The sequence below is a fragment of the Orbicella franksi genome, chromosome 6 (assembly GCF_964199315.1).
Source record: "Orbicella franksi chromosome 6, jaOrbFran1.1, whole genome shotgun sequence".
NCBI lineage: Eukaryota > Metazoa > Cnidaria > Anthozoa > Scleractinia > Merulinidae > Orbicella > Orbicella franksi.
In genome coordinates this window covers 8,259,594-8,284,785 of record NC_138150.1, presented here as the reverse complement: position 1 = coordinate 8,284,785, position 25,192 = coordinate 8,259,594, and the positions used below count along the sequence as shown (strand labels likewise).

Below are 25,192 nucleotides of genomic sequence, written 5' to 3'. Positions count from 1 at the left end.
TTTCTCGTATCTTCTATGTAATAAGATTGTCGAAATTCTACCGAAACAAAATCCACATTATCTAGCTAATCTAAACTCAGGGCATTATTAATTAGCCACATGACATGCTAACTGGGACTAATTAACACCTCAGATTTCTGTTTTGGAGTTGAATATTCAAAAGGTCAAGCCCGCAAATATGCCAGCGGTCTCTAGTCTTTGTGCATGACTTCACTGAATAATCTTCTGTTGGTCAAAATTTCTCTTAGCACGCTCGATTAGCGTACTAAAAGGGAAAGGAAGAAACCTTTGGGAAAGTTGTGTCACATTGCTCCAAACGCTAAAAGTCGCTCAAAAGTTGCCGAGCACAATCGGGGCAGACCTACCCCAGGGGCTGGGTATTGACCAAGACGTCTGCTTTCTGAGGCGACATTAGAGGTCTTAGGGATACGGGATACTTAGGTAAAAACGTTAACGGCATGTTGGATACTCAAAACAAACCTTCCGTCCCCCCCCCCCCCGACCCCCTCTACCCACCCCGCTAATATGGCCTTGTTTCTGATTCATCAAGCTAACGAGTGCAACATATTAGATTAGATTACTGTTATTTGTCTTATTTATCCACACTATTAACAAAAGAACACCACTTCGGTTTTTTCACCGACCTCAAAGCCTTGTTTTAGTTATCTCTGACAGACTTATTTAGTCAAAATAAAATCATTTCTCTGCTGAGCTAGTAAAAAGTTTTTTTTTTTCCTTCCGTAAATAGGTTGCTTAAACATCTTGAAATCTATGGAACTATCTCGATCATCGAGCCTCGTTTTCATGAAGTCAGCCGATTGTGGAAAAGCGCTTGTTTTCGTTGCGTGGAAACGAAAAATTGATTTATACATACGTTCTAAAAGCCACACTGGAGCGTAAATCAACAGCCACTCATCGATATCAAATGGGAATTAATTTGTTTCCTCTACACGCATGTTATCACAACTCTGTGATCCTTCGTGACTTACCGTAATCCCACTAAATTTTTATCAATAACTTCGTAATTAGCGAATATTATTTTGAGAGAAAAGAGACGGTTTTTTGAAGTGTTAAATTGCAACAATGCCCGTCTGTCCCGAGGGAATAACTTATGCTAATCAAATATTGATTAGCGTTATTAATTGAAAGGAACGACATGTTGCCAAGGTTATTGAAGTGTTTCCATGGGGCTCTAAATGCAGTCCACAGAGCGTGATGCCCTGTTCATTTTCTCGACGTCTACGGTTTTTTCCAGGTTTACGGCGTGTGTAAGAACAAATCCTCATGAAACGCCGCCTGAGACATGAAGTTGAAGCGACGTTGAAACAACAACGCCTGAAATAGATGAATAAGAAAACAAGAACATCTTCCACTGCGTCTGAAGGAACAACCGTGCGATTGCAGCACTCCACCGCGGCCATTCTAGTCGGATTATTTACCTTGTTGGTTTTCTGTTGTGGTTCCGTCGCTGGTGAAGGCAATGCATCTTCGATCTCCAGCGAGGATAGCTCGGTTTTTCCAGCGTCAATTAGGGCTGTATCGACCGCCATTTCCGGCTATTCGAGTCATTCGGTGGGAGTAAACTCATCCTCCGAAAATGGTAAGTATAAAATTCATTTGAGGTCAACATTGGGTATGATTTTCCCTTGCGAACAAGTTAGCAGTACCTCTTTGTAACTTGCTGACTAAAGATTGTTTGTATCTTTATATAGAGCTCTGTTGTGGCGTTTTAACTTTTAATCAAAGTAGCAAGCGGTCAATAATTTTCTTATCTAACCCGGAGGCCTTGATACGTCGACAGCATATGTTTTACTGAAAAAGTTTCGTTGATTCGTTTAACTGTTTGTGATTGACAAACTTTTGTTGGGATTTTATCCGCTGCTTTCTTTAAAAGTGAATGCTTTAGGGAAGATTAGTGGATAATAACAATCTCATATCGCTCCGTGGACAATACAATGTTTTGATTTCGCAAAGTCAAGTTGATATTAACACGGCGGGTTCTAATTACACTGTCGTCAGTGAGTGCATTTCACTAAGAATTTGCATACGAAATTGATACCCTAAAATGTTCGCATTCAAAATTTAGGAGTAGAGCCACTATAGATGAAATGTTTGGTGTAAGTCATCGCAAGTATTGTCCATTATCTTCTGAAAGTCCCTGGTTTGAAAGGCTCAGGGATGCAAGGCACATTTTGTGTTTGACTTTATATAGGACTGCGCAAATCATATGCCATTTATGTGCAGTATATGATGGCCAATTTCCTACCAGCGACGGAAGAAAATTTAGAACTACAACAGGAGAGACTGATTATTTTAGAAATTACATTGTGTTTTTGTTATAACTACTGTTAATGAGTCACTGGAAACATTGAATATGAATGTCAAGGTGATTGGTTGTCAACGATGTATAGGTCTATTCAAAAGATCAATTTGAATTATTTCAGTGGAACAAATCCACTGCATCATCATTGTATAATTTTACTTCGTACTTATGCATGATCACCTTGGCAACTTGTTTGTCGAAAAAAAAACCCAGAATATTGGGCGTCTAAGCGATCACAAGTGATCGATTTCAGCTTTAATAAACTGGCATGAAATGTACATGAATCTGGCAATGGGCTACATGTTTTTGGCCAAATTCTAGAACCTGTCGATCGTGTATTTACCATAGCCACCGTTGAGTTCCTAAAGTATCAACTCTCGTTCCTGTTGGATTGTGCTGTGTAGTACGGAGTCAACAACCTTCATAGAGTTGTTATTTTCAGTATTAAAGCTCAAGTGTGTTTGTGACTACTGTTTGCTAAATAGATCACAATTTAACATTTGAATATCTCAAGAAATTTAACTGCAGAGCCCAACATGCCTGAATACACATTTGTTCCGATTGAAAATAACTTTAAAAGTTTGTAGAACTTGAAAAACAAGTCGATGTTAAGAACATTTAAGAAGTGATAGCGTGAGGAAAAACTAGAAGGGTCCAGTCTTGGTTCAGCCTTGACTCGAATTTTACATGAGCTTACAAAGGTGTATGTACGTAAAATAATGCTTTGATTAACATTAAAAAAAAAAATAAATGTGTTAACCTAGTGGGTCATCACAATGACCTACCTTTAACGTGCAATAAAAGTTTCTTATATCGTACTAATCGAAACAAATTAAAATTGCATGTACAACCACAGGTCGTCCACGCTCCTGGAGACCCGTGAACATTTTAATTGCTTAACGCAGCGTAAACATAAGAGTTTGTATGAATGATATATGGAAGGAGGACTGAAAACAGTAAAATTAACAAAACTCGCTAAAACCGCGTTGAAACGGCCCAGAAATGCCACGAAAACACAAGTAGCACAGACAGAAGAGTCAAGGCAACTCATCCTTATTGAATTTCTTTGCCATATTTAAAACTGTTTTGAAACGACACAGCTGAGAGTGATATATCAAAACGTCGACGGCTCCCGGGAGACTGGGAGACCTCTGGTACAGCCTATTTACCGCAAGGAAATTCAGTTTTTCTTTAAAAACGATGACTGAAGTTGTATGATACTAGTAATACTGTGGAAAACTCATAACACCGATTTAAGGAAAAATTAACATGACCAGCTGTGTATGTTCAATGAGTTCCTATTTAATTTATCACAATTTTATCATTATTTTTTTCATTTCATTTCATTTCACTTTTTTTTTTTTTTTTTTTTTTGGTCTTTTGCTAAACCAGTCATAGCAATATAATCTGGATTATTAGTCTCCCTTTAATGATGTTGTAGCTTTAAAATTTACACTTCAACGTAAATCTTGATGTTTTCCAGGAGAATCTGTTTAGTACGTGTATGTTTTCGTTTCGTTTCAAGCGAAGGAAAACCTCGACCGCTGTGGTGATGTCTTCTTGGATATCAAATAAGCAAAGGAGCTTCGGCCCTCGCTATGTTTTAATACATTTCGGAACTTTAATAGGACTTTAATTGGGAGGCAGATGTCCCCTGCACAAACAATAAAAAGTGAATGTGCCGGCCTATTTATAGGTGATTCATTCTCTTACCTTTATCTTCTCTTGTCTTGTTTTAAGCACTTGCCTGTCACCCATATGAGTACTGACAATCAATTCTACAGGTTTGTAGGCGCTTCTCTTGCCTACATGATAATTCGCTGCTGATTGTAAGCGATCTTCACTCTAATTTCATTCATTATTTTGTGTTTTGATTGTTATTTTAGAGTAGGTAAATTAATGTCATAATGTAATGTATAAAGTGAAATGCATATTAATAGTTAAGTATTACTACTTAATATTATCATTAGTCTTACCCACTTTAATTACTAATTAGAACACCTGGTGTGTAAAGCAACTCGTTATAATGGACGTTCGTTGTTGTAAGTATAGCAACAATGGACAACTAGTGGACCTACTACAAAATTGGATTAATTTAGGTTCACGTTCTTTACACAAATCCCCGATTTGTGTGAATATTTAATCGACAATGTGACTAAAAATGTGACTGAGCAGCACGGCTAATGCAATTGTGTTGTGACCATGTGCAAAGTGGGGATCATCAATCATTTCGTCGAAACTGTTACAAGCACTCATTGCAAAGCGCGCTTTTTTTCGTAACGAAGTGCTTCACACAGTTACCCTACACGAACAAGTTATACACCTATCTGACTCTTTATGTAGACTAACCTCAAACTAATGTGTAAAATAAAATACTAATGCAATTGTTCTAACCATCTCATTTCAGTCAATAGCACCAGCACAACCACACCCACTTCACTTCTGAACAAGACCTACATTCTCACCATTCTTCGATCTTCAAACTTTCCTATCGTTGGTTCAACGGAGCCGATTACAATGGCGCTATCATTCGTTACCACCGCGGCACCCATTACTCAAAGCGTTGGGGGGAGTGTGCGTTCGCTGTTAGAAGCTTCGTCGCTTTCGATCACCGGATTTACCGAACCGCTTACATTAGCGTTGTTTACGAGTAGTTCATTATCTGGGAATCAAAGCAACGCTTCCTCATCAAGTAGTAGTGACAGGAGTTCTGCCACCATAGTGCAGTTAAGTTCCAAGGACACAAACCCTTCGAGTTCCTTGCAAATCATATCGCCTGTAACGCAAGATGTTGTTGGGAGTTCGGCAGGAGATATCAGCGCAACAAAAAGCATACTTTCGAATTCTACAACAATTTCGGGTGGCTTATCTAGCAATTTATTTACTTTGACTTTGTCTATAACCAATTCGTTGTCAGGGCATCGAAGCAACTCTTCCTCTATGTCACCGCGTAGCAATGGCATTGCTTCACCTCATTCCTTTCAGTCAAGTATTCAAGAAGCAAGCATATCAACTTATTTTCAAGTTCGAACGACAATAATGCAAACGATTTCCACGGCAACTGGGAATTTCGTAGGTACTATAGATTCTACGGAACTGATACTTTCGAAATCTGTGACAGTAGCCAGTTCTTTAGTTCATAACTCACATACAAGGACATCTTTCGTTGTCAATAATTCTTCGGCGTTTGTCCACGAAGGTGATTCCACCGAAACACTCCTTAGCACTGAGCACGAAGGGAGCTTTCATTCCAATGCAACTCCTGGAACAACCAGTGGATCATACTCAGGTAGCCAATTGGAAACTTCAAACGAAAGCCACCCGCTAACCTTGCGTACAGACTTGGCGTCGTATATCTCCTCAACTATGTCTACGCTCATGACAACTGTTCATGGATCTAAAGCTCCCGCGTCGGATGAGACGGCTACTCACAGTTTATCACCATCCATCTCAGTCTCCGAGCCGAGCCGCATTGGTGTTCACTCATCTTTTGCCACGGCCGTCAGTAATTCACCTCTTGGAAAGGGCAGTATAAAAACTCTACAGCTTAATCAAACGATGCATAGCACATTCAGAAACTCCAGATCCTCAGAAACCAGACAAAGTTCCGAGTCCATGTCATCGTCCAATCGAGTTTCAGTTACGGAGATATCCACCTCCGACTCATCCAAACAGACACCTGATGTCTCCTCCGTTGTGACGTCGTATCCAACTGGATTTTCACCTAACACTTCTGTCAAAGACAAAGGGCAGAGTTCAACTGCATTATCTTCATTTACTGGACTAGAGACGTCAATAAAGCAAGCAAGCCTATCGCAAGCGGAAAGTACTGTAAATAATTATTATGTGTCATTTCCAAGTTCACCTGGCATTGCCAATTCATTACAACCACTTTCAACATCTAAAACTCTATTCGTGTCAAATGGGTCTCTTACATACAGTAGAAATTCGATGTCCACCTCAGTTCTCATGGCAACGAAATCACTCTCTGCTTCATTGAATGTCCCGCAGGAAACAGCTGGAAGATCTAGCATTTCGCCTGACTCAAGTCAACCAATGAAGACTACGCCTCATTCTAGTCAAGTACTACCCAGTTTGTTTTTTCAATCAGCTACGGCAACGAGACAGTCCCCTTACGCGTCCATTGCGTCAATCTCGTCTTCTATTGTGAACACTTCTTCGTTAAACTCCACTTCAAATTTTACGACGACTGCCGTACGTCCTTTGCCGTCGTCCGAGTATAAGAACATTTCTACTATGGGAGTTTCACTTCTGAGAGCATCTACAACTCTAGAGAATACAAAAGGTTCCGCGTTCACGTCATCCTCTTTTAATGTGACCGCCACCACCATCGATTTCACGACCCAAGTATTCGTGACAGCAACTATTACTCCTTCAGGCAGCAGCTCGGTTGCCTATACACTCGGACTATCTCTGAAAATATCGGAATTCCAAACTTCCACGTCCTATATTTCATCAAAATCACCAGAAGATAAAAGCATCGCCACTGTATCAGATCTTACGCCATCTGTTCTGCCCACGAGTTCTCCATACCTGGTCTCCTCTACACATTCAACCGGGCCTCCTTTGAAAAATTGGACAGCTTCGTTTTCCCAGCCTGACAGCAGGGAAGGTTCTGTTACAGCCACGTTTATCAAGAGGCCATCGACGTCGTTTACATCAATTACACCAATATTTAAGACATCTTTCTCAGCAGAAAAGATTACATCCGATTTCATACCTACGTTAACGCTACCAACAGTGACCATGGCAACCTCGAAGTCAGATTCGGCTGCCTCCCAACTGGTTTCTACGAATGCATCGCGAATGATTCCCTATTTGCGAAACTCATCGAAGACTGAATCATTCTCTGTCATTAGTAGTTCGGTTACTATCAAAACGGTGTCTTCATTCTCTGTCGTAAATACAGCTTCATCCCGGTCAGATCAAAACCAAACGCACACTTCCAGTACGCTTCAGAGGTTTTCACTGGCGACATTTGCAGAAACTGCCTCAAGGACAGCAAGCCATTCAGTTTCAGTGCATGGAAGGTCTTCTTTTTTGCATGAGAAGTCTAGTAAGTTTCACAAATCCGAAACAAGTAACTTTAAATGAATAAATGTAAAAAAAATGTAAAATGTAAACAATGAATAACAGTAATTTTAAACCTTAAGTATTTTATTGTTAATCACTACTTGAAGAGTGCATGTTAGACATATTAAAACTGACTTTATGGGTCAATACTGCAACAACAGTTTAAAAACAGCGCTAAAAATGTTCTAATTTGGTACGCTCTTCTTCAAAATCAAAAAAAAAAAAAAATACTCTGAAATAGTTAACCACTGGGGATTTGCTAAATGCAAAAAGGAAGCAAAGTTTTCAGTGATGATTGGCTTTGTTGCAACCCTCTTACATGAAGCACGTTGCAGACCCTATTACCCGTATCACGAGTCATCATTGACTTATTAATTAAAGTGAACCATTATGTGAAACGGGCTCTTATCTACGGTGATTCCATAAACATCATTGTTGGGTCGCTGGAAGTAGGTCTATCGGTTACCATGTTCTTGTGTGAGACTCTTAAGTGAAAGTGTCCGCCGTTCAAGATCTGGCAATGGGTTATTCTATTAACTTTGTTTTATTATCGGATTCTATAGGCTTGGCTTCAACCTCGAGAACTGAATCTTCATCTGAAAACCAGAGAACAACAGCGACAGTTTCATTGATAATTACCACAGCAACTCATTCGTCTCAACCTCATTCATCAAGTTATGTTCCGGCTCTTCAGACCACAGTTCAGTCCCTGTCGTTGACGACTTCATCACTCTCTTCACCTTTCACTCTGCTATCGCGAAATTATTCCATAACCACAGCTGTGGATTTATCACTTAGTCGGACGCTTCTGTCAGAAGTTGGATCTGTTAATGTGTCAACAGCTTCGTCCCTGGAGCTGACACGTATCAGCAAGGAAACGTCAAGAAGACCTTCCGTAAACTCTACACAGCAATCAAGAGTTTTGTCCACAGCTGCCAACTCCTTTCAAAGTAAGTTTCAACAAACAATGCATACACTTCGCGTAATGTTGTCTCCTTTTAGTATATATGGCGAGAAAGAAGCGATGAAGTTTTGTTGCAGAATTTTAACATAAGAGGGGGCTAGAGTATAACTAAACTCTGACACTCGCGATCCCTTGTAATCGAGTGTGTTAACTTCAGAAATGTCAGGAAAGTAAAGTCGGTACTAATTACTTCTTACTCGCAGCTGTAGAGAATAAAAAAGAGTTATCAGTTGAAGTTAATGAAAGTGGAAGGTTCTTGTAGTGTTTGTTTCTTCGCGTCAAATCTTGCAGGTTCGCTCTCTACGTTGGCCACAAACTCTTTGTCAGGGAGTCAGGAAGTGACAGCCACCTTGCTCCTCACCTCTTTACCTACAGAATCTTCACCAGAACGGCCGAACTTTACAGCAACAGTAGCATCCTTAAATGTGTCAGCAACATCTTTGTTCCAAACACACCAATCAGCAGTGCCAACCTTACCAAGACCATCCTCTACAGAATTAGTCAATACCACTTTGTTATTCAATCGTACTTCAAGTGTGAACATGCCACAAAGCCAGAGTTATCTGGCAACAACACTTTCATCTCGAACTTATTCACCAAGTGATATTCCTGTAGTTACCACAGGTTATACGGTGGTTTCGTCTTCACTTCAACAATCCACTCCAGAACATAGTAAATTATCGACGCTTGCCACAGCTGTGAAAGGTTCACAAAACCAAAGTTTCAGAAAAACGGTGCTATCTGTGAATATGTCTGCAACGTCTTCAGTCCTAGTCCAATCATTGAGTAAAGTCCCAGTCGTTACCACAAGTTACATGGCGTTATCTGTTACACCAAGATCATCCACCCTAGGACAGAGCGATTTACTGACACTGAGTGCGGTCAGTTCACAAAGTCCGAGATTCACAGCAACGGCAGCAAGTGGAAATGCATCAAGGCCACTGTCGTCCCAAATCCTTTCGTCAAGTGAAGTTTCAGTTGAGCCCACAAGTTACATGACACCCTCATCTACTCTGTCATCCATACCGTTTAGAAGCGCTCTGGAGGAAAGTAACTCATTAATGCAAACAACAAGTGTGGCTAGCGGGACGACACCCACACCCTCATCGCGAGTCTATCCATCATTGACGGCAAATACAAGTGTAGAAACATCGCCAAGCCAGAGCTACACCACAGTGGCATCAGTGAATGTGTCTGTAACACTTTCATCCAAGATGATTCAATCTAGTGAGTTTACCGCTCTTACTAAAATCTCGTCTACAATAAAATCATCCGTTTCAGGCCGAAGTGTTGTGGTAACGCAAATCTCAAGATTAGGAATATCACAAAGCCAAACATTTACAGCTGGATCAGTACTAGCAACAACAACAACAACAGCAACTTCATCTGTAAATTTATCAACGAAAGCCTCGTCCCAAATGGCTTTTTCAAGTGATGTTACTATAAGCGCGACAGGCTCTTCCCCAATAACAAAATCCAGTTCGGTCGCCGTTGTACCTCCAGGCACCTTCGTACGCTTCGTAATCAGCGTTCCTTTGAATCAAAACTTGAGTGATACAGCGAACCTGACGAGAGGAATTCTTACTGTATATCAGAACGGCACTTTGGATGGAATAACAGGGAATGTTTCTGTAAACGTAAGTAAAAGAAAAAAAATTGTGAAGTACTTTCTGCAGTCTACTGAGTCAATTTTGCGGATATTTTGCGCTACTGCTTTGTTACATATTGAAAAAATGATTCCTCTCAGCGTTTTGGCTAGCAGTGGACATTATTATATATCCACCACTAGCAGCCTGCGTCCGGGAACAATTTGTTTAATGTCTGTTATGTGCGGATGACAGATAAGGACGCTTTTCTAAGCATGCTTGGGCATCGCCATAAATTTCTTTAAAATAGTAATTACAAGTTGTGTTACGTATTATTACTTTAAATCTCATTTCCAGGTAGTTTACCAGTTTCATCGAAATTTTAATTAATATATTTATTCAACTTTTAATCTGTACAAATACATCAGTATGCATTGCGTTCCAATGTAATGCAATGCAATTCAATGTATTGTAATTAAGGCAAAAATCATGAAACCACTGCAGGAATTGTTGTGTGTTAATCTCAATTGTATTGCTTTTGTTACGTTTAGATCATCAGCATCGACAGGTCGTCTGCTCCGAACGCTACGATGTCCAGCGTGAATATAACGTTTCAAGTTCTCAATGCTACGGAACCAGTTCTTTCTTATTATGTTATTCAAACTATTAAGCAGGCGGATATCACATTGAATCAAACCCTTGGATACACGGTACTACTTCTTTGTCTGTAAGAAAAGGCATAATCTCACTAGGATCAAACTAGTCAACAGATTACCAGGGATGCGTTTACAGTTCGCCCGTTGCGATTTATATCAATGGGTAAAGAATAGGCACTGCGAGGATTAAGAGACCACGAACAGAACACGGTGATCCCTGTCAGCACTCAATACCGAGTCCAAGTTACTGCTAATTTATTAGGCCAACCAGTAGCTCGTTAATCAATGTTGAAGTGATATATCAAAAACGAGTTTTATCATATTTTCTAACAGCGAGATGAAAGTTGAAATTATTTTTGGCGAACTTCGAGGTCGTGGAACTGTGATGAAACAATCTGTTTTGTTTTTATTCATCTTCTCAGTAGAAACTAAAACTGATGAGAAAACTGAGAAAAAATTGTAGAGTACTAAGCTAATTCGATATCTAAACCGCAGGTCATGGTTATGATTTTGTGTGTAACAACTTTATTTTTTCTGGGTGATTTTTTTTATAAAGCTATTTATTGTTATTGTTTTAGGTTGTACAGGAACCTTTCATCGTTTACCTTTCCCTGACCTCGTCCTTTTCTACAATGCTGGTGACCTCTTCGATCTCATCATCATTCAGTTTAACAAACGCCACTTCGGCGGTGAAGGACTCGAGCATTCTGGTAACGGTTACCTCTAGTTTACCTGCAACCGTCAAGGCCACAGCTGTTGTCTATACGACATTATCTCAACCTGACCTAGTAACATCAACACGCGTTCAGCGAAGTTCGTTTTCACAATCGAACGCTATATCTTCGTCCGGTTACCTTTCCCATACTCCGCAGACGTTGCATTCTAGCAGTATGTTGTCTCCAATTTCAAGTTCTGTCGCAACAGAGGAGAACAAAACAGGTATTACAAGTCATTTCCCGTCAACAGTAGTGAGCCGTTCATCTGTAGTTGAGAGCCCTTCTACCTTAGTAATTTCCACTGGAAATTTCACATTTGCATCAAGACGCTCGTCACATTTTGTTTTATCGACTACATTATTGAACGAAACGGCATTTACAATACCGTCGCTGTCATTGCAGTCGATCAGTTCAAGTGAAACACTGCATCTGCCAAGTGGAAGTGCGGTTCAGCAAAACTCGACGTTAATGCTGACACCAAGTCAAAGAGTGTCCTTGGCCCCATCGAGTGTTTCGATATTGCCGTCGACGGGAGTGAGCGTTAGTACCCTGTCACCAAGTTACATGTCAGGACAATCTGTTTCGTTGGTCACATTGAATTTCACCGTTGCAGCAAGCAAAACTTCAACTCTGATTTCCTTGACTGAAGCGAGAAACGGTTCCGAATCAGCCAGCTCTGTAGCCCTAAATGGTACTGTGGTAACATCAACCCAAGGAAGCTCTGCCTTCAGGAGCATGGGTTTGAACGTTACTTCACTGGAGTTGTCTGCTTCATCGATGTCCAGAAGTAGTGCTTTTGCGTCGGTAATACCTACGCGGTCATCAATATTGTACAGCGTCACTTCAACAATCGATTCCGTGCCATTCAGCTCGTCGTCGCTGAGTACAAGTATAGTTTCACAGTCCTTCATTTTACAAAACACGTCTGTTGGTATTTCAATGCTGCCAACTACTTCCACGCCTATTAAAAGCTCACGAACTTCAATTATCTTTCCCAGCACTTTGTCTTTAAGTCTTTCACAGCCGAGTAGAAATTCGACAATGTCATTTGGACATTCTGCGTCGATATTGAGGAGTAGTTTCGCTGTAATTAGCCAATCATCTCCCGTAATTAGCACTGATGGGATCGACGATTCCAAGACGACCATATCCCTTTCAACATCACCGGCCTCGAATGTTAGCCAAATGACAACATTTACGATGGACATGAGTGAAATATCCACATACACGCCGAGTTCAAATAGGTCTTCCCCGCATTCAACACCTTATTCGACTGTGTTGAGGCCGAGTCAAACTACAAGCTCTGTCTACAGTGGGTCGTTGCTGACACCAGGCGTATCTAGTATGGAGTCATTGCAAAGCATCACACCAAGCGGCTCTACCCTAGGTACCTCTCTGAGTGTGGCTAGTATAGGCAGTGCCCCTTCATCATCTATGAGCATGATTCAAACCTCAGGCGTTACGACAAATTTGTCTCGACCACTAGAAACGCAAACTTTAGTTGTTGACGGGTCCCCATCTGTAACGTCTCTTGAAACTACAATACGTTTTTCAGAGGCATTCACACCAAGTCTACCACAAACAATAGTCACCACTTCTGGTAAAAGTATGAAACGTAGCATTACCTCTTCACCTGATCTGAGACCAAGTGTATCAGTGGCAAATGTTTCTACTAAAGAAGGAGTCTCGATTTTCCCGATTTCTACAGTAATCCATACAACGCCAATTACAGTGACGACGATTAAAGTGACACCAACACGACAAGTGACTTCACCTCCGAGCTCTGTCGAATACCGTACAAGCAGCCTTACAGCTATTGCCACCCAGGAAAGTTTATCCAGTCGTCGGTCTGTAGATGCAATCAGCTCCTCCCTAGCGAGAGGTTCAATGAACTCGACATCTTTCGTCAGCAGTGCCAAATCTGTGAGGACTATTTCTAGTAGAATTGATGTACTTAATTCGTCATCTGCATTATTTTCAAGCAAAGATCGTTCAAAGATCATTTCATTAAATATTACTCAAGGGACCACCCAGAAGGTCTCTGATACGACTCTAGCGATCACATCTTCGCTCCTGAAATCAACCACAGTAACTCCATTAATCGCAAGTTCGTCTGTAACTCTCTTAACGCCAGTTACCAGATTGAGGACTACAGTTTCAACAGCTCAAAGTTCGGCTGGGTCCACAGTAATTTCGTCGGTTACTCCTTCAAGCTCGAATTTTTCTGTTCAGATGCCAAGGTCTACTAAGCGTATCCATCCAAGTAGTAGCTCCCTTTCAACAAGAACAGTTTCTGAAAGCTTGTCGGTAACTGAGAGTAGCAAGATTTTACTTCATACCTCTGTACTGCACGTTAAATCTTCGTCGATTGATTTGAGGTCGTCATCACTTAAAACGCCCCCTACGTTGTCGACGGTGAGGGGTGTGATTACTTCTTGCCAAGTTTTAAAACCTACCAGTGTAACGGGGACCCTATTAAAAGTGTCAGATGTATCAACTTCGATTATCTCCACTTCGAAAACGACGACAATGTCGTCTGACCAGTTGTCGCCCAGCACTGTTGAAGATGTTTCAACGCTGACACCAGCAAGAAGCTCTTTATCCTCGAAAACGTCGTCTGTAGTAAGCCCATCAACAGGACCACCCACCGAGCCTGTTCGTCCGACGGCGAATACGAATAGCAGTGAAGGACTTGTCGGTTTACAAATACTTGTACCCGAGACCGAGGATGAAGGTAATGCTTCTTTCCGTCAGGTAATTGAGGTGAGACTTGCAGCAGCGTATAGGTGGGGACAGGAAAAGGGAAGTGAGCGGAGAAAACGGGACCTAACGTGGTACTGGAGAAGATCTACGGTTAATTTAGATACCACGCGCGAGTTTGAGTCGTGGAAGAAAAGTGCTTTATACCAAGTGCACGAAAAAAGAGGCAGGCGATTTAAAAGACAAGAAGACAACATTACTGTACTGGTAAGAAACAAGCATATAATATATTTCAATTCTTCCAGTATTTTAGCACTGCGTTGACTTTATCCTGTTTCGGTTTTTCAACCAGAATTACCGAAAACTGAATCAAACAATACGTATTTATCTTTTTATCTAATAATAAATATATTAGATTTAAAATACTGTACTCAATCTTGTTAATTCATTTAAAAATAAAGGTTGTCTTCTCTTGTATTGTAACGGCATTATTAAATAATTATCATTTGTTTGTCTCGATGTTAGGGGTTGTGGTTGAAAATTATGTTAGGGAAGCTTAGTAGAGAAATCTTGAAAAATCACTCCCTTCCTTTTGAATACAAAAGTTCCTTATCACTTAAATGGAGTGCCCTATAGACTGATATAGCCCTCCATGGTGCATCGATAAGTAAGACGCGTTGTAATTTACATATGATGATCAGACTTCAATGAAACCCAACAGACTCTACTCACTCTGGTTCTAATCTCTCATTTTATGTTGCGTATTTTTTTATTTTGTCTGGAACGTTACTCAACGTGCTTTGTTTGTTTATCACCACAGGCAGAAACCATAAGGCGGGCCAAGCCAATCGTAGGAGAGGAAGTTGTCGACATAGAATACCGGGTTTTCGAAGGACTTGAAATGGTATCTGCCGAAGATGTTGTGGACACAATGAACAGGCTGAGTGAGGCTGAATTGGTCGTTGCCTTGAAATATGCGGTGGGTGTCATACATTTGTTAGCGTTTTTGTTTAATTGCAATCTTTGTTTCTCGTAGATACATATGTTGCCTATAGTTTTTGTTTGTGTTGCTTGTGTTTTTATGTTGTTTATTTTTTGTTTTGTTTTGTTTTTTTTTTTAGGGCGGGGGGCAATGTTAATCGCAATATATTGCTCCGCCCTCTTGTAGTGGTAGCATCAGAGTAGATGTCTTGTGTAGGAATCTAATCGAACTTAAGTTTTCAAACATTCTAGGTGGAAATGTCCACGACAATTTCACAAAACGTCGCTATTCATCCCTATTTTGATCATTCCTAAAGGCGTTCCATAATTTGATCTCCGTTAGAAAAAATAGAATCCATAAAATTCATCTTAGTTGAAACCATAGTATTGTTTTATTCTTTCTTTCAGATCACGTTGAGACCGTATGTCGTGAAAGAGGCACCTGTAGAGCCTACAAACGCTCCAAGGAGAGACTCAAAATGGGCCACTCTTATCCCAGCTATTGCTGTTCCTGTAGTGGTGGTCCTGTTTCTTATCTGTGCCTTTGTATGGACCAGATTTGCTGCCAAGAGAAAGAGGGAACAGAAAAAAGTCGAGCCGTTAAAGGTCATTCTCTTTATCAGTTTGTTTTAAGTTATTAGAAGCAGGAGGTAGCGTTGCGTTGTGGTTAGTGCGCTGTAATCTGCTAGGTTCCATATTGAAGCCTGCACTCAGCTACTAGATGGATTTGTTGTGGGTTAAGCATTGTTTTTACATCGCCTCCCTCGCGCTTTCTAAATAACGAACTGGTCTGCCTTCTGCCTCATTATGTTCATTTGTAATTGTTTCTTTTATTGAGTGGCTTGCCTGAGAGCCGACTCTTTGTGGCTCTTCATGTAGGCCTGTTCACTACTAGAATCCTAATTTTAGTAATAATTTTAGTTCATGTGTTAAAATGCCGGAGATGCTACCGTAATGAAGTGGTTTTCAGCGGTTAAATTTTGATCTAACCCGGTGAAACAGCAGTTCATGCCGCACAACAATATGGAATTTTAAACATGGTTTGTAATTCTGGAGACCCATCGTTTAACTTTTATTTATGTTTTTTTGCTTATTGTTGATATTTTTGATGTTGTCGTTGTTTGAATACAGGAGCAGCATTATGAAAGCCTCGAGGTGAAGGTTACGTCCTCCCATGATGTTATTCCGCCTAAAAATCTCCAAAGAGCTCCAAGGAAGAAAAGATCAAGGTTTGTATATCTGATAGTCTAGTGTACAGTACTATATGTGTAAAACGCACCGGCAATGGGACAAACAGTTAACCCCTACTATGCGTTTCCAAAGAGTGCTAATGGTTACCTAAGGTTTGTCATTTGTTTGTTTGCTCATTACTAACGTTTCAAACGTTGGTATCATTTTTCTTTACCTTGCCTGTAATCAGCATTTCCAGCACAAGCAGCAGTGATGTTCCCTCCAAGCGTCCCAAAGTGCCCCATCCAGATTACTCTCCGCTTGGGGGTCCAGTCAAACATAATCATCAATACAGAAGAAGAACAGACATTAAAGATGCCGATCACAAACCTGCCAAGAGTAAAACCCCTCCTAAAGACGACAAAATTGTGAATGGACACATCAGACACGAACATCATGTCAAAACGTCTGACGACGCGCGGAATAGTATTGAGGTACTTGAAAATATTTTCTACGCAACAACCAGATGTGATTTTAATACGAAAAATTAGGAACTAATTGGCTGGCTATTTTTTTTTTTCTTGTTGTTGTTGTTGTTTTTTAGCTAAGTGATAAAAGCAAAGGTATAATAGAACAGTAGCACAATTTGTGGTACTCAATGGTACTCCGCTTTCCTTCAGCGTGAAACGATTAGGAGTATTACTACGCTCCCCTACCTTCCCCCTCCTCCACTTTGCCTGGATGCAATGATATTTCGCCGTAAGGTTACCTCGAACACTCAAACTTAAAATTCGCCGGTACGCATTTATACACCTGGGTGAAGAGGCAATTTGGGATTAAAGTGACCTGCCCAAGATCACAACATCACGAACCCGACCAGAACCCGAAACACGAGAGCTCGATACGGAGTCTGGCGCACAAACCATTTGCCACTCCGTTTCCCGCATTAAAAGAAATACCTTTTTCAATTCTTTTATTCAAGATGGGGCACTTAGCAGGCGTGGTAGAGAACTCTCCGCAAATGAGAGACGAAAAACTGGCCACCAGTCATGGTCGCGAAGAGTTACCAGTACGTTTTGCAAAGCTGCCACCGCTTATAGAGACTTCTCTAGTTGGACGAAAATCGTCGATCCCGGAGAAAGTAGTACAGGAGAACAAAGAAAAAGAAAGAATCATTGCTGAATCGGGCGTCCCGCAGGTAAAGTGCTTTCATTGCGTTACAACCATTGGTTTATGTGTTGATTATTGGTTTATGTGTTGACATGTTAATTTTTCCTGGTTGTTTGTTAAAGAGTTTTAACTTTTTCAGGCAAAGTTTTAAGTAACTAACTCATTCAATATGAAAAAGTAAACTTGATTGCTTCGTATATAACGAAACAATTACATAACCTAATCTACAAAATTATACTGACGTTCGATTCTTCAAATATGAAAGACAAAGTTACAAAAATTATATCTTTTGAAAACTGCTTTTAGTTTCATCAATCCGTAAAAAATTGATCAACTCGTACATGAACCTTAAAAATATATATATATTTATGACCACTCCCCCATTAAGGCTTTTCAGGGTCAATGGAAATAAATAAATAAAAAAAGACTGAAACGAATAACGTAAATAAACGTAACATGGTTAAAACTCCCAATTGGCAGGTGGGAGGCCACTTGGCTAATTACACGTGTGGCCGAGGTGCTGCTGAGAACAGCACCAGCTAGTAATCAGAGCGGGACTTACAGCCACTATCTCCGGATTTCATGTCCGGCGTCCTAACAACTCAGCCACGCCGCCTCTTATCTCTGCCCCGGCGATTCACTTTAAAGAAGCTGATCTTAAATAAACATAAATGCCGTATTAAATTACAAATACATCGTGCCATGCTAAAACAAGGGATTACGTTAACGCAGGCAATGAGCTCATAAATTAAATTAGTTTATATACAAAACGATGGGAGACCTTGTATATCTATCTACAGGCATGGTTGGATAAAATGAAAATGATTGAACTTCAAAATATAGTCGCTGCTAACGATGCGGAACTAAATGATGACGGAGATACTCTTAATCTCAAGGTAAACTTAATAGTTTGAGTTTATGTCTTAAAATCATTGAACTAAGGTAATAACGGATGTGTGGTTAACTGAATGTGATGGTAATTTAAAAGGATTGCGGATTACTAAATCCTTATTTTGCTCTAAAAAAGTGGAACGCTTCTCGTGTTATTTCCTCTCTCTCTATCATGTAACTAAACTGATTAAGAACTCCCATATTAATCAGGAAATAGATAATAGCGCGCGTGCTTGCCCAGCCTGACACGAGCGCAACGGAAAATTTAAGGGAATTCAAAATTTTGCCTTCATTTGATCCACAGGTAAGTGTTTACTTAAGAGTTAAGTACTTTCGAATTCTCCTTGACCTTCTTGAGATGTATGAAAGCAGAAAGCGTTTATGTAGCCTTTTGCAAAACTAGTACCTGACTTAGCCAATCAGTACGCACGTTATTTGGTCAAAAATTTATAAAAAGTAATGCTACATGCAGCGAATGCCTCTACAATATGCCGCTTTCTTTATAACGTTAGGCCAATGTTGAAAGATGGAGGAACAAGATGCGGCATCGAGAAAAACTGCGACAGGACATGAGGGAGAGGGAGAGGGAGAGAGAGAAGAAGTTGAAGAAACTCGAAAACGATGAAAAGGGAGACAACAAAGCAAAGAGAGAAGACATCGACAAATCAGAGGTAAACTCGATCATATTTGAACAATAAACCAGTTCCGAGTTCACGTTTTCTCTTGATCGAAATAATGAAGTTCATTTTGTAAGGTGATAGATATGTGATTTACATGAAAGTGGGCGTGTCTACTGTCAGTATTGAGCTCATTTCCAGGCAAAACCTCTAAAACGGCCAATAGACAAAACCTTGCAAACGAAAATAAGTTTGATTTGCATGAAAGTGAACATGTAGGCGGAACACATTTCATATGAATGGTTTCGCACGAAAATTCGTTTTGTTACGGAGGCAAAAGGTAACTCAGAAATAGCCTATTTGATCATGCATTTCGAAAACTAATGAGACAAGCATGCAGTTTAATTTACGTATGCAAACAGTCAGTTACGCATTTCTCCTCCTTTGTTAATTTAGCTTCCTTCCTCTTGTAATCATTGAAAACTTTTTAAGTTCAAGAAGATATACAAGAGAAATAAACCTCTACTCAATAGTTTATAATAGTTTTAACCAATATGCACAGTCAAGCATATAAGTATCGAAGTGTTCATTAAAGGAAATCATCGCCAAAAGGAAATTATCCAACGCTCGAAACCGTGTACGGCAAAAGGAAACAGAACTGTAATGATGAGAGGGTTTCTTTATCCCTTGCAGGGTATGTCAACTATTTCACAGCGAAGCCTTACAGCAGAGTAAGTCACTATTTCAATTCATGTTGTTGATAGAAGTATTTTTTTTTTGTTTGTTTGTTTTTTCCTGTTGTTGTTGTTGTTGTTTTATTTGATGAATTTAGTAAAAATCCGTCCATCCATCCACATGTACAACCATCTTTGTGGCCCATCCATCCATCCATCCATCCATCTCTCCATCCACTTAGCCACCCACCGCTTTCTTTCTCTCTGCCAAACTGCTTGAATAATCAATCATTTGAATAATTTAAACAGCACTGTTGCGCCTCAGCAGTACTATTACATGATGAGTGATGCATTTTGTTTATGTTTTATTAATTCCGGTTGCTTTATTTTTGTCTTACCAGGCGTAAACGAAGGTCTCGGTTAGACCGCTGGAGAAAACATCGGGTAGGAACTTCCAGTTCAAAGGGCACGAGTAGCAGTAACAGCAGTAGCAGCAGCAGCTCGGAGAGTGACTCGGAAGGAAAGGAGAGGACCGAGAAAGGAGAAAAAGAGAAAAGAAAACGAAGAAAGAAAGAGAAAAGGAAAAAGGCAAAGGTACGTGTATCGAAAATTCAACCTTGTTCAAACTTTGCATAGTCTACCCTAGTTTAAAAGCCTCTACTTATTGATAGTCTGTTGACAAAACCTCCATTTACTTTGTAGGTTCCACCCCTCGCAGCAGGCCAGTCCGCGAGAGCTACTGCGGACGAAGCATTACGGGAAACAGCTTGGACGATCAGAGAGACGCCTGGTGTACGTCTTGTATCTGTCAAACCACACAATGAGGTAAACAAGCTACTTAATTGTGTACTTATTTACTCGTAGACAGGGTACGTAATTCCCTGAGTTGCCATTAAGTTTGTGAGGCTTTTCTCCTCGCATACACGTACCTTGCTTTAGAGAAAAATATAAAGTAGATGGAGAGGACGTTTGTATACAACTGATTTAATGACCTCACTCACTACCTCTCGGCTACGGCTTTTTCCTTTCGTCAGGGCTGGGAGCAACAGCAGACGGAGCCTGCGTACATACCGAATGGCGTGCCAGCTCACAGAGTTCAACAGCCACGTCCGGTAAGCGGGCTAAAATAAACTTTCGTAAAATATGTAATTGAGTATTAAAAGGGAGTGATTGTCAGAATTACTCTTCTAAGGGTACGTCGCCTAAAAGAAGCTTTTTCTCCTTCAACCACCACATCGCGTTGGCAGAAGCTGAATAGCAATTTTGAAGAGTTCGTGAAAAACTAGGATCGGTCGACATAGAAAAACGAAAAAACATATTTTATGTCAAGTCAGTTCAAGTCAGGATCTTGACAGAATTGTTTTTTTTGAACAGGTTTCCTCACGATCAAAGCAAAGAGAACGAGTTCATTACCTGTTGGAAACTGGTTATCCTGTTTATCCTGTAAGGTCCACTCCCATTGTAGAACCGACTGCAACAAAATACCCTGAGGAAGAGGTTCAGTACGAGGATATGGAAGGTACGGTGTACATTGCTTGTGAAGCCAAGAAGTAATGGCAAGGATAGGAATCGTTTTAATTCGATCCCCTTCCTTTTTTGTTTTAAATCGTTAGCGTAGTTAGCTTTGGTGCCCGAATTCGTTTTGAGAAGATGGTCTCTTATAACGACCATTGACTGGCTGAGCAAGAGTAATTTACTGCGTATTGGCTTTGAACGATACTTTTAAATCTTTTTCCACTTTGAGATTCGTTTGCAGCGATGGACGTGGCAGCTTTTGAATCTTGTACATGTAAAAGGCCTAACTGTCTTGCAAACGTGGTACTCTGCACACAACATTAACGCTCGCCGTAGTGGACACTAGGCAGCGAAAAAGACCCCCCCAGGAACACTATAACTGTCCCGGGGCCCGTTTCTCGAAAGCCCCGGAAACCTTTCGGGCCCGTAAAGCCATTCTTAGTTCATCCGTATCTAAACACGGAGAAGTGTATACCCCTGAAGCTTCTTGTATGAAGGAAACCTATGTTCATGTTAAGAAAATGTGAATAAAACAGCTCTGTAATCGTAGGGTTCGAGGTTTTACTATGGCTTTCCGGGCCCGAAAAGTTTCCGGGGCTTTCGAGAAACGGGGCCCCAGACCTCTATCTATATTGGCCTCTTTAACGCGCAGCTAGCTCCTGCTGCTTTTTCTGTTGTTTACCTCGTTTATTTAATGTCTAGCGACGATGCTCCAGGTTTGCTTCAAAGATAAACATGTTTCGTTCTCGTTCTGTGTAAATTAGGTTTGGATCCCTACATACCTCAGTACGAGCAAGACATATATCTTAAAGACGATAGCATTCCAAATGGTCCTCCACCAGAACCAAGGCAAGCGTTCGTTGGCCCGACATACTACGAAGACGACCACATCTATGAAGAGCCTGTTTACACCCCTGCGTCACTTCCTCAAACCCGCCTCGTAACATCTCGACAAAACCAAACGCGAGCGCTGATTCCAACGCATTATGCCACTGGATATGTAGGAAGGCCTAAAGGCCGACCTACCTCGGCATCACAGCACCCCGGGACAGCCAGGCCAGCTAGAACCAGACCAATCTCTGCTAGGACGGAGTCAATGCCACGGTATACTCCCTCGCCTGTTCGCTCTTCGCCTCCGGACCGAAGTGCTGCGCCACCATCTTTGCCGGTAAGAGTCATCTCGCCTCTTTTTCGTCACGTGGCAAATTAGCTTGCCACGCGAGCAACTGTTTTCTTCTTCATCTTCAGGTAGCTCTTTCCTAGTCCTTGCCTTTCTTTGAATTTTGATTGTATTTTCCGGGTTTTTCAGGGTTCCCGTTACATGATAAGTAATCGTCCTACCGTAGCTACCGCTCCACAACCAAGCATTGGTACTTCTCCGCGTTATATGGTAGATCCTGAGCGGAGACAAGAACCCCCCAGCTCCTTTGACGGTGCTCGAGTTATTTTATCTCGTGCTCAAGCCAACGTAGATCGCTTTGAACAAGACAGCAGGCTCCACGCCCCGGATGAACCCGACGCACCACCAGCATCAGAACCTCTGTACGCCACGCCACAAAAGAAGACTCAGCCACACACACAGCCCACCATACGACATGCTCGAGCTCCACTGCAAAAAGGGAACTTGCAAACTAACAATTCCCGATTAGATATGTCGGCAATGGAACGTCAGGAGTTAGAGGCACAACTGCTGGTATCGCGCGCCTTGGCTCGCGCCAGAACAAACGTAAGAACATAGTATTCCTTACATTACTCCGATTAATTGGTGTTTTTGATTCTGCTAAAGAAAAGCAAATGTAAAAAAAAAACGAAGGGTGGCTAGAGTGCTAAGACCCATTGTTTCAATTTTCACAAATTAAATTCGACGTTTACAGCCCGAGAGAACTAGTGCCTTGATTGGTCGGGGGCGTTTATTTCCCAGAAAATTGTCAGACTCTCCGAACCTCGGTGGCTATGTTGACAAACAGCAAAGTGGTGCGATCACAACATGTTGACGAGGCATGTGTTGAAGCCATGCTACTTCTGATCTGAAAGTACGATCGGAAACCCTCCGGTTGCTAATGTTCTTCAACCGTTTATCGCGCCAAACGGTTGTAGCGCTTTGACTAAAGAAAACCTTTTTATTGTTGTCTGTTTTTATCCTAACGTTCTGTTTTCGTACAAATCGTTTTGTTTCTCTTTGTTTTATGACATCGCCACACGCTATTTTTGTTATCTTTTTGTTGTCTATCTCCCAATTGTAATGATGTATCTTTAGTTGTTTAGGATAAGGCAAAAAAAAAAAAAAGAGTAGAACAGTTACATATTAGTTTACAATTTTAGATATAGTTCATACACATTTAACGGCTGTAAAAATACGAATCGTGTTGGCTGCCTGTAAATATCAAGAATTAGCAAAGATGAAAGTTATAAAGAGAATATTTGAGCTTCTTTTATACATGAAAAGATCTGCTTATTTGATGAAAGATATTTTAATAACATTAATGTATGAAATGATTAATTTATGACTGAGACGTTAAAGATAATTAAAGCAGAATAATAAAACAGGTGATGGAAATAGATTAAAGATGTGAATAAAATTTCTTCAATGATATATAGTTTCTTGTGTTTCTGACATTCCTTTTTTGCTTCATTGAAAAAGAGAGAAGTGAGTTTAAGCCTGGAAAGAGGTCTCGTTGTAAAACACTGCACGGATAAAATTGCGTTATGTATTAACCAGCTAATAATCATCGTAACCTTACTAATTGAAGATGTTTCTTTAACTTCAGTGTAACTAGTGCAAACTTTCTAATCATTAAAAGATATAATAATTTGATATTAATGATATTAATCATTCAAATCTATTGTGATCTAACTTAGCATTTAACAGCGGAGAAAGGTGTAACGTGCTAATACCAGAAGCCCTTAACTAGAGACTAATGCTAATGAATAAGTTAAATGATCACGAGAGATGATCAGCTGAACAGAGTATTCTCTACAGCCTTTAAGGTAAGACAACATGTACGTCTATGTTTTGCATAATAATCAAATATCAAATATCGCATATAAATTTCGTTGATACATTTAGAGTGTAGTTCTCTGTAATGTTAAGGTTTTATTTGCGTTTTACAGCAGTACGTAGTTTTGCCATCGAAGTCAAGCTATCGATTTATTTTGCGACAAAGCAATGTCTAACTATTCAACCATCAATTAGAGACAAACGGATACCTTAAGACAAAATTTAGGTTTTAAAATGGGCAAAAATATTTCCTAGTTTACTAACTGTCTGACTGACTGACTGACTGACTGACCGACCGATTGATTGATTGATTGATTGATTGATGGATTGATTGACTGACTGACTGATCCTGATTGAACGATCGATCGATCGATCGATCGATTGATTGATTGATCATTTCTGATGTGACCTTGTTTTCTAAATTTCTGCAGAAGACGAAGGACACGAAACAGCAGGATACTACTTTGTAAGTGGCTTTTTAGTTCCATTACCATGTCAATTCATTTTTTGGTGATGTTAAGTTAAAAAAAAAAAAAAAAGTACACGATCAAAGACTGTTCTACAACAACTAAGAACTGCCAAAATGAACTAATTTTGTGAAGCTTCTGAAGGAACCATGACAAAATATCATCTTTCTGGTGTCCTTTGCTTCACCCAACCGCTTCCTTGAAGCTACATTTTTCTGAGATGGAAGCTAGGTAAACGATCGGCCCTTTTGGGCAACTGTTATTTATCATGTTTATGCTTCCTATGCAGGAAAACCCTCCAACTTGTCAAGAAGAGAATTGTGCAACATGCACTTAAGAAGGAAAACAAGAAAAAAACAAGCAGCAAAAGTAGTAGCAGCAGCAGCTCAAGCTCCAGTACAGACGAAAGCAAAAAGGAAGTAAAGAAATCAAAGAATCAATTAAAAACGAAATCACCAGGCAAACAAGCGGTTGTACGCCCTCTTCCAAGCCCGCCGCGTGTTTCTAAAACATGAGATGTGGCTGTTAATTTGTCAGGTTATTTACCATGAGTGAAATTCAAAATATAAAGTAAAAAATACAATATAAATATATATATATAAGAGCTGTTATTTATTACCAATTGTACTCAGGACGAGAAATAAATATTTTAAAATAATCAAATCTGTCT

At 40.3% G+C, this 25,192-nt stretch overlaps 1 protein-coding gene across 3 annotated transcripts; it reads left to right on the top strand.

Moving 5' to 3' along the window:
• The first annotated feature begins 1,166 nt into the window (after positions 1 to 1,166).
• LOC145491109 (uncharacterized) lies at positions 1,167 to 25,130 on the top strand. 3 transcript variants are annotated; one of them, XM_081470250.1, is made up of 22 exons: positions 1,167 to 1,600; positions 4,731 to 7,400; positions 7,981 to 8,367; positions 8,673 to 10,018; positions 10,519 to 10,677; positions 11,202 to 14,306; positions 14,860 to 15,018; positions 15,429 to 15,626; positions 16,152 to 16,249; positions 16,441 to 16,684; positions 17,173 to 17,388; positions 18,161 to 18,256; positions 18,764 to 18,922; positions 19,562 to 19,599; positions 19,944 to 20,136; positions 20,245 to 20,367; positions 20,577 to 20,654; positions 20,917 to 21,061; positions 21,822 to 22,225; positions 22,367 to 22,783; positions 24,487 to 24,521; positions 24,812 to 25,130. In XM_081470250.1, exons 1-22 carry the CDS (start codon positions 1,345 to 1,347, stop codon positions 25,035 to 25,037), a joined length of 10,752 nt encoding a protein of 3,583 aa, XP_081326376.1. In that variant the 5' UTR covers positions 1,167 to 1,344; the 3' UTR covers positions 25,038 to 25,130. The 3 variants fall into 3 exon arrangements, with proteins under 3 accessions (XP_081326376.1, XP_081326377.1, XP_081326378.1); XM_081470251.1 differs by lacking the exon at positions 18,161 to 18,256 and having other exon boundaries at positions 1,169 to 1,600; XM_081470252.1 differs by lacking the exon at positions 4,731 to 7,400 and having other exon boundaries at positions 1,177 to 1,600.
• Positions 25,131 to 25,192: the final 62 nt, after the last annotated feature.

Coding starts and splice junctions, on each gene's coding strand:
- LOC145491109 (XM_081470250.1), top strand. CDS start 1,345: ATGAATAAGAAAACAAGAACATCTTCCACTGCGTCTGAAGGAACAACC. Junction 19,600..19,943: donor CAGCGAAGCCTTACAGCAGA/GTAAGTCACTAT, acceptor TTGTCTTACCAG/GCGTAAACGAAGGTCTCGGT. Junction 20,368..20,576: donor CTGTCAAACCACACAATGAG/GTAAACAAGCTA, acceptor TCCTTTCGTCAG/GGCTGGGAGCAACAGCAGAC.